The sequence below is a fragment of the Patagioenas fasciata genome, chromosome 12 (assembly GCF_037038585.1).
Source record: "Patagioenas fasciata isolate bPatFas1 chromosome 12, bPatFas1.hap1, whole genome shotgun sequence".
Lineage (NCBI taxonomy): Eukaryota > Metazoa > Chordata > Aves > Columbiformes > Columbidae > Patagioenas > Patagioenas fasciata.
In genome coordinates, this window is record NC_092531.1 from 5,856,256 (window position 1) to 5,872,234 (window position 15,979).

At 54.7% G+C, this 15,979-nt stretch overlaps 1 protein-coding gene and 1 long non-coding RNA gene across 4 annotated transcripts; both read right to left on the minus strand.

Annotated features, from left to right (window-relative positions):
• Nucleotides 1-3,423: 3,423 nt before the first annotated feature.
• Nucleotides 3,424-7,573, minus strand: LOC139829005 (uncharacterized). 3 transcript variants are annotated; one of them, XR_011741160.1, is made up of 3 exons: nt 6,701-7,154; nt 6,157-6,594; nt 3,424-3,871 (listed from the first exon to the last, which is right to left on the minus strand). It is a non-coding gene; the product is annotated as an uncharacterized lncRNA (long non-coding RNA). The 3 variants fall into 3 exon arrangements; XR_011741159.1 differs by lacking the exon at nt 3,424-3,871 and adding an exon at nt 4,088-4,197; XR_011741158.1 differs by lacking the exon at nt 3,424-3,871 and adding an exon at nt 7,274-7,573 and having other exon boundaries at nt 6,001-6,594; nt 6,701-7,009.
• A 988-nt stretch (nt 7,574-8,561) lies between these two features.
• Nucleotides 8,562-10,549, minus strand: LOC136106809 (uncharacterized). Its single transcript, XM_065847445.2, has 6 exons — nt 10,340-10,549; nt 10,059-10,073; nt 9,741-9,942; nt 9,375-9,634; nt 9,167-9,211; nt 8,562-8,809 (listed from the first exon to the last, which is right to left on the minus strand). Exons 1-6 carry the CDS (start codon nt 10,406-10,408, stop codon nt 8,756-8,758), a joined length of 645 nt encoding a protein of 214 aa, XP_065703517.1. The 5' UTR covers nt 10,409-10,549; the 3' UTR covers nt 8,562-8,755.
• Nucleotides 10,550-15,979: the final 5,430 nt, after the last annotated feature.

The window sequence follows — 15,979 nt, forward strand, 5'->3', positions numbered from 1 at the left end:
TGTTCATTGCACTGGAAATGTTGAGTTTGGGAAAGGAAGCAGGTCGGGGGGAAGACCCTGGAAAGGTTGTGGAGTGCGAGGAGCTGCAGTTCATGTGCAAAAGTGCGCGTCCTGCAAGAGGCCCCGGGGAGCGAAGAGCAGCTGCTGCTGCGGGGGGGCAGGAGGGGGTGGCTGCACCAGGGCTGGGACGTCGCTCAGCGGCGGCTTCGGGGAAAGGAGCTGCTGGGAACTGGAAAGTGAAAACAGCACAAATGCCACAGGGTTGGCGCATGTCCTGGGAAGAGCATCGGAATGGTGCTGCAGCACAAACCAAGCCCATCCTCAGGCTCAGGTTTCAGCCCGCAGTGCCAGGAGGAGAATTGGGGCCACAGCCCTGTCACCATCTGCAGGGCCACCCCAAGGAGCCCCCAGGACCTTCTGGTGATGGTGGCTGTGGCCGAGCATTGTCCCATGGGTGACACCTCCAGCAACATTGGGTGGACGTGGTTTTGCAAGTCCTGTCTCTTAGGTGAGGCTGGATGTCCCTTAGGAAAAACATCAGTGTTGCCATTTTTCCATCTCATTAAGGGGACCTTTAAGAAGCCCATCCCAACAGGCTCATGGAGACAGCACCAGGTAGGACCTGTCACCCCATGGACAGCAGCTCATGCTGGAGCAGCCTGTGAGGAACGGCAGCCCCTGGGAAGGACGCATGTGGCAGAAGTTTGTTCTTTGTTCTCATTGTCCTTCTCTTAGTTGAATGGCAATAAATGGAACTAATTTCCCCAAGCCAAGCCTGTTTTGACCATGATGGTACTTGCTGGGTGATCTTCCTGTCCTGAGTTGGACCCACAAACCTTTCATTCTATTTTTTTTCCCTCTGTCCATTTGTTGAGGGAGAGTGACAGAGCGGATGTGTGGGGGACCAGTCCCACAAAAGGCCACCCACTGCAACTCTCTTATAATGTATGACAGTTACGTTAGACATTATGTATTGCGTATTTTCTATTTTATTATAGAGATGATTTTTGAAGTTTTTATTACTGTTCTTCACCTGTAATTAATGATAGTGGCCCGTGATTCAGTCATGATTATCCTGGGCAGCTAAGAAGTCCTGAGAGGCTGGTGGCAGCCGGGCAGCTCTCTCAGCCCATCAGGCAGGACTGAGGTTGTAGGTAATATGAGGCACATTTCAGGTAGCAAAGTTCAATAAAACATCTGATGAGCTCATGGCAATTAATCTCCAGGAAGCAGAAAGCAACATCCCCCACCCTCTCAAACAAAAGTTTCTTCCCTGGGGTGAGCTGTTGGGGTGCATGGGGCAATGCTGAGGCTCCTCTGTGAATCAGGGGGATCGTCCTTGAGGGACACCGGGCTGCCACCCCTCACACCGTGTGGTTGCTCCCCTGCCCAGCCAGGCTGGGGGGGGTTCAGTGGCCACTCCAGAGTGCTACACAATCTCCCAAATTAACATTTCCAATGCAATAACAAATTAATTGCAAATTTAAGAAACAGTAACACCCGCCCAGGGCTTTTCTTTGCTTTGTTCAGTTTGTGGTTTGGCTTTCTGCCTTTCTCCGCCTCTTGTGTATCTGGTCAGGTTTCACCCCAGTGCCTGTCTAACCAGTCATCCCCTGCATCCTGACATGATTCCCCTGGGGTTGTCCCATGGGTGGTGGGGACAGTGGTGGGGACAGCAGAGCCCCCTACACATGGACAGCTTTCTCTTGCAGGTGAAAATCCAAGATTATGGTGGCAGCCACTGTGGTGGGGCTGTGAGTATCCCCGTGTCAGTCCCCGTGGCAGGGTGATGGGGTCCTTGGTAGGGTTTGGGGTCCCTGAGGGGACTCTGAGTCCAAGGGAGGGCTCAGTCACCAGGAGGATTGGAGTCCCCAAAGAGGGATGGGTTCCCCTGCGAACATGTCAGGGTCCTGGGAGGAAAATGTCCCTCAGAGGGTTGTGGACTCCCCAGGAGGGCTCCAGGTTCCCCAAAGCCAACTGTTATCTCCAGGAGAGCTGGGGCCTCTGGGAGGGATTCAAGGTGGCCAGGAGCACTGTGGGGTCCCTGAGACAGAGTGGTGTCCAGATGAAATGGGGGTGATGACACAAACTCCGCCTTCAGTGCCAGGCGGTGGTAGAGCTGTGCCACGGCCATTACCACCTGCCGGGAGACACCCAAGTGTCACCTGGCGATCATCAGGCACCCCAAAAGATGCTGTGTCCCATTTGTCAGCACCCAGATGAAGCCCAGCCCTGGGGATGCCCATCCCTGGGTGTCCCTCAGGTGCGTCACTGGCTCCGTGGCCGCTGGAGACATCACAAGCCCAGGCTGGATTCCATCGGTGGCCTCGGGGGTGGCCAGGCCTGGGGCAGGGACTCACCGCGGCATTGTGGCTCTGCAGCAAGAGGAGCAGGTGGTGGCCTTGTAGTCATTACCACTTGAAGTAATGGTTCCTGTCAGCAGTTGCTAACCTAAGATAAATAAATCCTGTCAGTTTTAGCACCGTCTGCTCCTCTAACAAAGAGAAGAGGGATTTGGAGAACTTCCCATTGGGAACTTGGGGTCTATTGTCCTGGCAGCTCAGACCTTCTGGAACCTGGGCAATTAGTTGAACCTTGTATAACCAATATCTTAAGAGTGTTGGATTAAGTGGCCTCTAGCTGAAATTTGCTCATTATATGTTCATATAATACCAAAAATACCAGAGTTGGAAGTGACCCACAAGGATCATGGAGTCCAAGTCCTGTGCCTGCACAGGACACCCCACAGGTCACCCCGTGTGTCTGAGGATGTTGTCCAGTCTCTTCTTGAACACTGTCAGGTTGGGCTGTGACACCTCCCTGGGAGCCTGTTGAGTGTCCAGCACCTCTGGGTGAAGAACCTTTTCCTCATGTCCCACTGGCCATCCCTGGCACATCTTCTACCATTCCCTGGGCTCTGTCACTGTCACAGAGAAGAGCTCAGCCCTGCCCCTCCTGCTCCCCTGCTGAACCTGCAGCCCCATGAGCTCTGCCCTCAGTCTGCTCTGCTCCAGCTGAACAAACCCAGGGACTCAGCCGCTCCTCATACAGCTTCCCCTCCAAATCCTTCACCAATTTCCTAGGCTCTTCTGGACACTCTCCAGTTGCTTTACCTCATTTTAATCCTGTGGTGCCCAGACCTGCACACAGTGAATGCTCCAGGTGAGGCCATACCAGCGCAGTCGAGCCTGTTTTGCCCATGGAGCACTTGCTGGGTGATGTCCCTGTGTCGGGCTGGACCCACGAGCCTTTCGTTGAATTGTTCTCCCTCTGTCCAGTTGTGGAGGGACAGTGACAGAGCGGCTGCGTGGAGAGTTGGCAGCCACACAAGGCCAACCTGCTACAATTATATTATCACGTCTGAAGTCTGATTATGTATTGTATGTTATTAATTTTATTATAGGTATGATTAGTGTTGCTGTTGTTATTATTGTTCTTCACTGGTAATTACTAGTATTGGCCCGTGTGTCAGTTATTATTAACCAGAGGCTGGTGGCAGCCAAGCAGCTCTCTCAGCCCATCAGGCAGGACTGGGGCTGTAGGTAAAATCAGGCATGTTTCAGGTAGCAAAATTTAATTAAACATCTGATTAGTGCATGGCAATTAATCTCCAGGAAGCAGAAAACAATGTCCCCCACCCTCCCAAATAAAAGCTCCTTCCCTGGGCAAATTGTTGGAGTGTGCGGGGCGATGCTGAGGCTCCTCTGTGGGTCAGGGGGATCATCCTCGGGGGACATGGGGCTGCCACCCCTCACGCCGTGTGGCTACTCTGCTGCTCCTCTGGAAGTGGTGGGCTACAAGTGTCCTGGAAGTTGGACGTCCTCATGCTGTGACCACCTGGTGGGGTTCACCTTCCAAGTGGATGATCTCCCTGTCACCATATGGGGATCCATCAGTTTCTCAGGGCCACTGGCTCATCCCCTGTTCCTGGTGGCTTGGACACACCTTGGGTCTCCATGGATGGGGAAACCCTTGGAGAAGGGGTCATGTCCTCCAGGTGCTGAACACCAAGCCCCCCCCATCTGCACCGAGTCCATGTAACCCCCCAAGACCCCCGTCCTCCTGACCCCCAGATTCAGAACCGGACCGATCTCAGTCACAGAGTCCATGGGTGACGGGTGTCACAAAAGATGTGGGGACCTCCTGGGTGTGGGTGCTCTCCTGCAAGTTGCCCCATTACCTGGTGAGGAGGTTCTTCTGCAAAGAGAAATCCTGATGCCCAGAGAGCTGGGGACACAGAGTTGTGCCCAACTCCATCTTGAGAAACTCTCTGTCCCCAAGGTTTGTGATCTCATATCACTCTGCCCAAAACCCATGCTGCCACCTTGGTGACAGGGCCAGCCCTGCTGCTTGTGCTGTGCAGTTTTCCCCAGCCTGGCATTGTCCCCAATCCCTGATCCCCGGCAGTGTCCCCATCACCTGCGTGCTGCCCTTCCCCACAGCCTGTGCCCTTGTGGCCACGCCAGATCTGTCACCATCCCCATGAGCCGGGCACGGATATCGGGAAAGAGAAATGTCCCCCAAGTGACACCCCATCAGCCGGGGCAGATGCCCACATGTGTCCCATGATACCACCCCACCACCCAGCCAAGTGTACCATCATGACATGGAGTCCCTGGCCAGGACTGAGCCACTCAAAGCACCCGGAGAAACAGCTGCCTGCAATGTCCCCAAGCCTCAGCTGCACAACAGGTGTCGCTTGGGATGTGACACCCCAGAGTGATCTCGTCCTCTGAGAAAGGCATTGGAATTGTGGTTGCAATCCAACCCCAACCCCATCCTCACGCTCAGGTTTCAGCTGGCGGTGTCGGGAGGAGGATCGGGGTCACAGCCCTGTCACCGTCTGCAGGGCCACCCCAAGGAGCCCCCGGGACCTTCTGGCGATGGTGGTTCTGGCCGAGCATCATCCCATGGTACCACAACATTGGGTGGTTGTCGTGTCACATGTACCCCCTGGTTCTGTGGGGATGGATGCCCCTTAGAAAACGGGACAGTGGAGGCATTTTCCCGTCTCAGGGAGGGGAACAGGGAAGGGTTCTGTGTCTTGTCCCCACACACAGGACATCCTCGTGGCATTGCAGCCATCCCCGCAGGGTAGACATCCTCATGGGGATGCCAATGTCCCCACTGACCCAGTATCCTCACAGGGACACAGCCGTCCCCAGAACCAGCATCTTCAGGAGGATACCACCATTCCCACCAAGCCGGTATCCTCACAGACATGCCACCATTCCCGCCAAACAGTCACCAAATGTTATGTTTTGTATCTATTATTAATTTTATGATAGAGATGCTGATGGTGGTTGTTATTCTGACAGTATTCTGACACGGGGTCTGTGAGAAACTATGAAAGGCAACAGCGCGGGAACAAGCATTGGTGGAAAAATACAAGAAGCAAGGACCCTATAGTCCTCGATACATCAAGGACAGGGGGATTGATACAAGATTGATACATCAAGGACAGAGGGATTGATACAAGATTGATACATCAAGGACAGCGCGGTAACTTGTGATAGACCAAAAAATGTTATTATGGCAGCAACTTTGGTGGGAACGCAAAATGTATCACTTTTGTAACGCATAACTTAGCAAAGCAGCAATGCTTGAGCAAGCATCGGAGCAAGTATAAATACAAGCCTCAATTTGTAATAAATATCTGTGTATGCACCTAAAAAAAGAGATTCTGTGCCTCATTCATTGAAGTTATAACTCTTCTTCACCAGTAATACTGATATTGGTCAGTGTTTCACTCACAATTATCCTGCGCTGCTAAGAAGCCCCAGAGGGGCATCGATTGGCCTGGAAAGGGGGGATGGTCCCCTGAGCCCCTACCCTGCCCTTCCCAGCCTGTGTGGATGGGTCCCCTGGCAGCATTGGTAGTTGGAGCCAAGCCCTGCTGGGGACCCCACAGCACTCTTGGGGACCCCACAGCACTGCTGGGGACCCCAAAACCCTCCTGGGAACCCCACAGCACTGCCCAGGAGCCTGCATCTCTTTGAGGGACCCCAAAGCCCTCCGAGGAGCCCAAGATCATCCCAGTGGAACCCCTCAGTCTTTAGGGGCCCCAATACCCCTTGAGGCTCCACCCTCCCAGGGACCCCACATTCCTCCCAGGGACCCAAACCCTGCCAGGGGGGCTGACATGGGGATACTTACAGCCCCACCACTGCTGCTGTCATCTTCATTTTGGATTTGCACCTGCAAGAGAAAGCTGTCCATGTGCAGGGGGCTCCACTGTCCCCACCGCTGTCCCCACTGCCCATGGGCACCCCAGGGGCAATCAGGTCAGGATGCAAACGCAGGGCTGGGGGTGGGTGCAGGAGCCGTCCCACCGTGGCTGTGACACCAGCTCCGTGCTCACCAGTTGTGAGCAGAACTTCTCCAAGCCCAGGAGGGAGAGGACAAAGTGGATGCAGTTGTTTGTGTAAGGGTCATACTTGGCTTCACTGTTCATCACTTTCCTGGCTCTATGATGGAAATCATTAAGAATAATGCCACCTCTTTTCCGGTAAACCTGGTATTGCCCCCTCTACTTTTTCATTTTCACCAGTCCTTCTTTGATTACCACACCGGGGCTTTGCTGAGATTCCGTGCCTGGAAAAGCAAGAGCCGCCCATCACTCTGGCCCAGCCACCGCAGCTGCTGGTCACACTTTGGCCACCATTACCACTGGAACAGGAGCAGGGGGTTGGGTGCTTACCCTGGAAGTGTATGACCTCTCCATCCCCACAGTAGACGGCTGCATGTCTGAAGAGGGTCTGTGCGATGACGCTATTGCTTCTGTCCAAGGGGAATAGCAAGATGTCCTCAGGTTGCAAATTGGGCCTGAAAACCTCCTCGAAGATCTCCCCATGACCAGTGACACACTTGTAGAACAGAAACTTGAGCAACACTAATTCCCTCTGCGAACCGCATGAGGGAGGGAAGGTAAGAAGGTAGCAAAACCAACCCCATCATGCCATAACATACCTCCAGGACCTCCCTCTGCAAGCTGAGGTCTCTCCAAGCTCTGAGAGGAACAGAAAAGGGGTGTCAGCGCCGTGCTCGTGCCGTCCTGCCCGTGCGCCAGGGCAGGGTCCCAGCTGCCATCACACCCTGCCCGGGATGGATCCTGCCAGGCACAAGGGCTCGGGCAAAAGTCACCCGTCCTTCCCAACGGCTCCAAGCTGGAGCCATCCCAGGACAAGCCCTGTCCATCTTGCCCTCCTCGTCCTGGTCTGACCATGGTCCAGGCAGATATGTGCATTTGTGGGGGAGATGGGTGTGTACTTACCAGTTTGAAACCTGCAGCAGCTAAAACAAAGGCAGCTCCAGCAATGATGACAGGGACAAGGACAGGCATTGTTTTCTTTGGGACAGAATCAGTGACAGAGCTGGGCTGTTCACTCCTCCAAGGGCTGAGGGAAAGGCAGGGGATGGGGCAAATCCTGACCTCACATTTTTCCTGGTACACTAGAGGGGGAGAAAGGTCGATAGCCAAACCCCAAACAGAGCAAAGTACAGAAAAGTTCTGGGCGGCTGTTTCCACTTGTTCTAGGTCAAGTTAATTTGCTGATTCCATTAGAAATGCTAAGATAGGAGATTGCGGAGAGCTCTGGAGTGCGAGGAGCTGCAGTTCATGTGCAAAAGTGCGCGTCCTGCAAGAGGCCCCGGGGGGCAAAGAGCAGCTGCTGCTGCGGGGGGGCAGGAGGGGGTGGCTGCACCAGGGCTGGGACGTCGCTCAGCGGCGGCTTCGGGGAAAGGGGCTGCTGGGAACCGGAAAGTGAAAGTGAAAACAGCACAAATGCCACAGGGTTGGCACATGTCCTGGGAAGGGCATCGGAATGGTGCTGCAACCCAACCCCAACCACAACCTCAACCCCATCCTCAGGCTCAGGTGCCAGCTGGCAGTGCTGTGAGGAGAATTGGGGCCACAGCCCTGCCACTGTCTGCAGGGCCACCCCAAGGAGCCCCCTGGGACCTTTTGGTGGTGGTGGCTCTGGCCAAGCATTGTCCCATGGGTGACACAACAGCAACATCGGGTGTACGTGGCTTTGCAGGTCCTGTCTGTTTGGTGGGGATGGATGTCCCTTAGAAAGGACATCAGTGGTGGCATTTTCCCATCTCAGAAAGGAGAGCAGGGAAGAGCTCTGTGTCTTGTCCCCATAGATAGGGCATCCTGTGGCATTGCAGCCGTCCCCACAGGGTTGATATCCTCATGGGAATGTCAGTGTCCCCACTGACCCAGCATCCTCACAGGGACGCAGCCGTCCCCAGAACCGACATCTTCAGGGGGATACCACCATTCCAACAAAGCCACCATCCTCACAGACATGCCACCATTCCTACCAGTCACCAAAAGTTTTGTACTGTATCAAATGTTTTGTTCTGTATTATTTAGTTTATGATAGAGATGCTGATTGTTGCTGTTATTATTGTTCTTCACTGGTAATTACTGGTATTGACCAGTGTTTCAGTCATTATTATCCTGGGCAGTTAAGAAGCCCCAGAGGCTGGTGGCAGCGGGGCAGCTCTCTCAGCCCATCAGGCAGGACTGAGGCAGGAATGCAAAATCAGGCACATTTCAGGTAGCAAAATTTAATAAAACATCTGATTAGCACATGGCAATTAAGCTCCAGAAAGCAGAAAGTAACGTCCCCCACCCTCCCAAAGAAAAGTTCCTTCCCTGGGCGAGGTGTTGGGGTGCGTGGGCTGATGCTGAGGCTCCTCTGTGGGTCAGCGGGATCATCCTCCGGGAACACGGGGCTACCACCCCTCACGCCGTGTGGCTGCTCCCCTGCCCCGCCCGGCTGGGGGGGCATCGATTGGCCTGGAAAGGGGGGACGATTCCCTGAGCCCCTGCGCTGCCCTTCCCCACCCGTGCTTATGGGTCCACTGGCAGCACTGGCAGCTGGAGCCCAGCCCTGCTGGGGACCCCACAGCCCTGCTGGGGACCCCAAAACCCTCTGAAGGACCCCACAGTCCTGCTGGGGACCCCAAAACCCTCTGAGAGATCCCACAGCCCTCCTGGGGAGCCTCTAGCCCTCCTATGACCACAGTGGCATCCCAGGGGAAACCATCCCTCATTGAGGACCCAATTCTTCTGGTGACTCAGCCCTCCTTTGGACCCCGCATTCTTCCCAGGGACTCCAACCCCTGCCAGGGGGGGTGACATGGGGATACTTACAGCCCCACCACTACGGCTGCTGCCACCTTCATCTTGGATTTGCACCTGCAAGAGAAAGCTGTCCATGTGCAGGGGGCTCCGCTGTCCCCACCGCTGTCCCCACTGCCCATGGGCACCCCAGGGGCAATCAGGTCAGGATGCAAACGCAGGGCTGGGGGTGGGTGCAGGAACCGTCCCACCGTGGCCGTGACACCCACTCCATGCTCACCAGTTGTGAGTAGAACTTCTCCAAGCCCAGGAGGGAGAGGGCAAAGTGTATGCAGTTGTTTTTATAGAGGGAATACTCAGCTTCACTGTTCATTGCCTTCTTGAGTTTGCTCCTGAAAGCTCTGAGATCAACACCACCTTTTTTCCGGTAAATCTGGCAGTTCCCCCTGTCATTTTTCAGGGCTGTGTAGCCTTGTTTGCTGATCAGACCGGGAGTCGTCTGACTGCTGATCAAAGCACTGCTGTTTGGGGTGCCGGCACCTGGAAGAGGAAGAGCCAGCCATCACTCTTGCCCGGCCACCACAGCCGCCGGCCACACTTTGGCCACGACCACAACCCGAACAAGAGCAAGGGGTTGGGTGCTTACCCTGGAAGTGTATGACCTCTCCATCCCCACAGTAGATCGCTGCATGTTTGAAGAGGATCCTGCTGATGATGTCATTGCTTCTGTCCATGGGGAAGAGCAAGATGTCCCCAGGCTGCAGCTCACTCTCTGACACCTCCTCGAAGATGTCACCATGACCAGGGATGCTCTTGGTGAACAGAAACTTGAGCGCCACATACTCCCTCTACCAAACACATTGGGGACCAAATGTCAAGAGGCAGCAGAGCCAGCCCCATCGCCCCCCAAGCGCCCCCCAGATCCCCAAAATGATGGCGCAGGTATCGCCAAGCTCCTACTTACAGTGTTGCCCGACACCTGCAAGGAGAGAGGAACAGAAAAGGGGTGTCAGCGCCGCGCTCGTGCCGTCCTGCCCGTGCGCCAGGGCAGGGTCCCAGTTGCCATCACACCCTGCCCGGGATGGATCCTGCCAGGCACAAGGGCTCAGGCAAAAGTCACCCGTCCTTCCCAACGGCTCCGAGCCGTCCCGGGACAAGCCCTGTCCATCTTCCCCTCCCTGTCCTGATCTGAGCACGGTCCAGGCAGCTGCATGCAATGGGGTGCGGAGATGGGTGTGTGCTTACCAGGCTGGCACCTGCAACACTTGCAATGCTTGCAGCTCCAGCACCGATGAGAGAGGCGGATTGTAGCATGGTTTTCTCTGGGATGGTGCTGGTGACCCAGCCGGGCTGCTCACTCCCCCGAGGGTTGAGGGAAATGCAGGGGATGGGTGGATCAGCAAGCGCTGGGACAAAACCTGATCTCACATGCTTCCTGATACACAGGAGGCGGAGAAAGGCTGAAAGCCAAACCCCAAATAGAACAAAATGGAGAACTGCCCTGGGTGGTTGTTTCCACTTGTTAAAGTTGCAGTTAATTTGCTAATTCCACTGGAAATGTTAAGTTTGGGAACAGAGTGAGGGAATTGGGGCAGGAGACTGTGGAATGGCTGTGGAGTGCGAGGAGCTGCGGTTCATGTGCAAAAGTGCGTGTGCTGCAAGAGGCCCCGGGGAGCGAAGAGCAGCTGCTGCTGCGGGGGGGCAGGAGGGGGTGGCTGCACCAGGGCTGGGACGTCGCTCAGCGGCGGCTTCGGGGAAAGGAGCTGCTGGGAAACAGAGGTGAAAGTGAAAACAACAAAAGTTCCATGGGGTCACACAGCCTCTCCATGCAAACCATCCATTGCCATGCAAGAGCGATACCAGAGCTACCATCACGATGCTGATCCTCAGGTTAAGGATCTTTCAACCCTGTGTGTCCCGCACCCACGTTGTCACCTTCGCAGCACCTTGGCCGGACCCCACATCTGCAGGAGGTGCCTCTTGCTGTGCTTGTCCATGATCCTCGATGGGATGTCCCCGAACTACCTGTGGGGCAGAGGGGACACTGTGCCCTGTGTCTCTTGCACAGGGACATTCTCATGTGACCACCTGATGGGGCTCACCTTCCAGGTGGATGCTCTTCCCGTCACCACAGCAGATATTGTGCATGCCACACCAGCCAGAGGCAGGAACAGGTCCCATCAGGGACCACGTTGAAGTGCTGGCCCAGTAGCCCCTCACAGAGGAAGAGTGCTATGGTGGTCACTGCCCTGGTCACAACCTGCAGACCCATCCATGTCTCAGGACCACCAGCACTCTGGGGACAGCAGCAGCATCACTGACCCTCTGTCTCATCCCTCATCCCGGTGGCTTGGGCATAGCTTGGCTCTCCAAGGATGTGGAAACCCTTCGACAAGGGGTCATCTCCTCCAGGTGCTGAGTACCCATGGGTTCTGAAGAAAGGGCAGAGTATGAGGGATTTGGCCCTGTTGAGCACACATTCCTGATGGCACCCACCCGTGACAGCACCCACCTCCAGTCCATGCAGCCCCCCAGTACCCCTGCACCACCAGACTCAGCACTGGTCAGGTCCCATCCATGGGTTCGCAGGTGACAGGTGCCACGGGGCAGGACCTCAGCTTTCCCCAACGGGCGCTGTGGTGGCTCTTGGCACCCACACAGAGCTCTGCTGGTGCCCAGACCCCACCAACCAGCCACGCTGTGGCAGCCAGTCTGTTCTGTTCTGGCACCCTGAGGCCAGTCCTAGGGGAACAAACCCAACCTGGTGTGACATTTCATCACCAGACCCCTTGGGTGACATCAAAGGAGTCACAAAATGGCTCTGTGGCCATGATGTACTGATAGCTGGTGGCCACCGGACTGATGCAAAACCACCTCTTAGTGCCAAAACGCTTCTTGCCCTGCAGGTGGTCCAAGGGACAGACACCAACCCGTCCCCAGCCCTGTGTCCTCGGGGCAGTGTGTGCCTGGGGTCAGCTCCAGAGCTACAATAGATTTTAATCCTTGCTCTGGGATGTCAGCAAAGGCTTTGGCATGGCTTGGGGTGGGTGATGTGGGAGCTGTCACCTTCTGTCACCAGGTGACATCCACAGCATCATTTATCAAGGAGTCTCCAATCAACAAGAGCTAATTACAGCTGAAACCAAAGCCTGGGGACACACTCAGCTTGGGGCAGCCATGTTAACCCTTCCCACCCACCTCCAGTCCCACGGCCCTTTTGTACCCTCCCAGACCCTTGTGTCTTATTCTCATTGCTCTTGTCCCCTCCTGATCCACCCCATCCTCTCCTGGTCCCTGTTGTTCCCTCCTGATGTACACTCTGGTTCTCACCATCCCTTTTCTGGTCCCTAGTGTCCCCTCCCACTTTCCATCATCCCCTCCTGGTCCTCACTAGCTGCTCCTGGGCATAAGCATCATCATCTCCTGGTCCCCATCATCCCTCATCGTTCCCTTGGCACGTCTTTGTCACCACTGTCCCTTTCTAGTCCCCAGTATCCCCTCCCAGTCCCCATCACTTCTTCCTTGCCCCCATTATCCCTTGATCCTTGTTGTCCCAACCTGGTCTCTGTCATCTCCCCTCCATCTCCATCAGCTCCTCCTGGTCTCCAGCATCTCCTCCTGGTCCTCACCATCCCCTCCTGATCTTTGATGCTTTCTCATGATGCCCACCATCTCTACTTGGTCTCCATCATCTGCTCCTGGTCCCCACCATCTCCCCTTGATCCCTGTTGTCTCCTCCTGGTCCCCACCATCCCATGCCATCACCTCAGGAGCTGCCAGGACAGCGGTGCCTTCCCAGGTCACCCAATGTCTCCACTGAGCTGTCCCCAGGCCAGGGTGCACCCGCCAGCTCCCCATAGCCAGTGGGATTAGGGTGGCTGGAGCCTTGGGGCTGCTCCTGACCACAAGTTTCAAGCTTGTCACCAGCATCTTTGGTTAATTAGTAAATTAGTAATTAAACGCTCTCTGCCTGCTGTGGAGAGAGAGGACCAGATCCCAAGGTTTTAGGCTGGGTAATCCGGTGGCATCTGCCCCAGCGTCTGTCACTGAGCTGAGTCACGACCCCACTGCGGGCTTTAACGTTTGCTCCTTCACCCCTAGCCCACCCCACCACCACCAGCCCCTCAGCCTTGGTGCTGGGCCTGCTCAGGTGCTCCCCAAACTGAAATGGGTATAGCCCCCCTGGGTGCTGTGGTTGGTTGCTTAGCCTCAGGAGAGGGATGGGGTGCTGCTCCACAGGAACCTCACCTTGGGGACAGCACCCAGCTGGTTGTAATGGAGAATCAGTGTGGGAAACCATATTTTTGTAATTATTGGCTTTCCTGGGCATGCCGATGATTGACCAGCAGCAGATGGCTGGCCTGGCTAATCCTCCTCCCAAATCCCAGCTCCGGAGCTGGCTTTTAACCAACGGCAAGGAGGGAATGGGCAAATTAGCCAACTCAGCACGTATCGCCACACCAGACGCTCCCTGGTGTCCCCCTGCAGCGGGTGCCCTGTGTCATCCACGGGTGGGCTGGCACCCCAGAGTGCAGGTGTCCCAGCACCCCTGGATCAGGCACCAAGGCGGTTGTTTCACCCATGGGTGAAGCTCTGCTGAAGGGTCTGGAGGCACCAGGGCCGGGCAGGGTGAGGTGACAGCTTGCTCCTGCCGCATTAGCCCAGCGTCATAATTCGGCCGAGGGAGGAGGGCGGCCACTGCCGCAGATGGCGGCTGTCAGAGATCTGGGTCAGGGCTGGGGTCTGAGGTGGGACGGGGGCTGCGGGGTGGGACGGGGCACCCCAGGGGGATGAGGGGTCCTGGGGGTGGAGGGTGCTGCAGGCAGGGTGGGGGAACCATGATGCAGGTGAGGACGGAGCGATGGTTCAGGCAGGGATGGAGAGAGGATGCAGGCAGAGGGTGATGGAGCGATGCTACAGGCAGAGAGGACAGAGGCAGGCTGTCTTCTGAACTTTTTCAGGCTTCAACCTGGAGAATTTAGACCCGGAGAAGCTGTCCCTCTCTCTCACTGCCCTCCAGCTTGGGAGGAACAGGACAGACATAAAATCATAGAATGTCCAGAGTTGAAAGGAACCCGGAAGGATCATGGAGTCCAACTCATGTCCCTGCACAGGGCACTCCACAGGTCCTCAGGGGTGCAGGAGAGGGAAGGCACAACCCAGGTTTTACCAGGGTGCCGGGAACCCCATTCCTGGGCAAGAGATAAATACTGTCAGCTTCTGGGAGCAAGTCGTTTAGAAAACTCAACAGAAGCCGGAGATGAGAGACGGGTACAAAATGGCTTCTTTAGGTCATAAGGGGCTTTTCAAGGCTGCCGGGGAGGTGACAGGAGTGGGTGGGTGACCCTGGTCCAGGTGCTTCCCATCCCCTCTGGGGGGACCAGCCCTGGCCCAGTGCCACCAGCCCCCCCTGAGGCTTAGGTTTTCGATGCTCAGGGGGGGCTGGGATCCCCTGTGCTCCCAGCTCAAACGGGGGCTCTCAGTGTCCCCCCACTCCTCTGTGGGGATGTTCAGTAACTACTGAGCCGTCAGCAGCTGATAGAGCCTCGTCACCACTGACACTAGCCAAAGCCCAACAACGCCCGTATCAGCCTCTGTGTTTTCAAGCCTCATTATTAGAGTTTCTATCCCTTCTTTTGAGCGTCTCCATCTCTTTTTCCCTGCCAGGGCTCTGCTGGCATCCCGTTGGCTCCATCAGAGGGATGCTTCATTTCCTACCCCAAATCCCTCTTCATCTTTGGGGTTGTCCCCAATGAACCTCTGATGGGGATGTCCCATCCGATGCCAAAATGTGAGAGAGAAACAAGGGGTGACATTTAGAAACCGCTTGCTGTCCACCTCAGTACATCCAGCTCTGCCAAGCGCAGCGATGGGGTGGCAGGAAGGTTTGTTACAAGATTGAGTTGCGCATTTTTTTCTTTAAATAGCTGCATATATGAGCTACTTATACTGCAGAATGCAGGGGTACACTGATAGAATCATGTTTCCCCTTTCTACATAGGGAGAGGTTTGCATATATAATATACCCTTAAACTGCCATAAAATTAGAACTTTCTCAGCTGCTCTCCAACAGGAGGATATAATCGGTGCCATATGTTCTTTATTTTTCATGTGTAATTATGTACGAGAAGCACTACACCAGAAATTTGAACACGATTCTGGTCTCAAATGCCCGAGCGACAGGAAAACATCAAGTTAAAAGGAAGGCATGCACACTGTAATGGAAACAAACGGGAGGCTAAAATAAATTGAGTGCTTCATAGTTTTAACAATGCTAAGATGGAATATTCAAAGGATGAGCACACTCAATTAAAAGTCTCAATTATAGCAGCCAGGCATATTCTTTTAATGGACATCAAAATCCTCTTTCACTTTACTATGAACAGTCCCAAAAGTCCCCTCATTTTCCCAGAAGCCAACAGCACCGTCCCTACAAAACCTTTTTTTCCTTCACCTTCTTTTCCTTCCCCTTTCTTTTCCTTCCCTTTTTTCCTTCTTTTTTCCTTCCCCTTTTTCTTCCCTTTTTTCCCTTCCTTTTTTTCTTTCGCCCTTTTCTTCCCTTTTTTCCTTCCTCTTTTTCTTCCCTTTTTTCCTTCTTTTTTCTTCCCTTTTTCCCTTCCCCTTTTTTTCCTTCCCCTTTCTTTTCCTTCCCTTTTTTCCTCCTTTTTTCTTCCCTTTTTTCCTTCTTTTTTCTTCCCTTTTTCCTCCCTTTTTTCTTCCCTTTTTTCCTTCCCCTTTTTTTCCTTCCCCTTTTTTTCCTTCCCCTTTTTCCTTCCTCTTTTTTTTCCCTTCTTTTCTTTTCTTTTTCTCCCCCCACTTTTTTTTTTTTCCTTGTTGTCCCCAAGCTGGGGGCTGCAATCTCAGAACCCCCTACCAGGTTCCTGG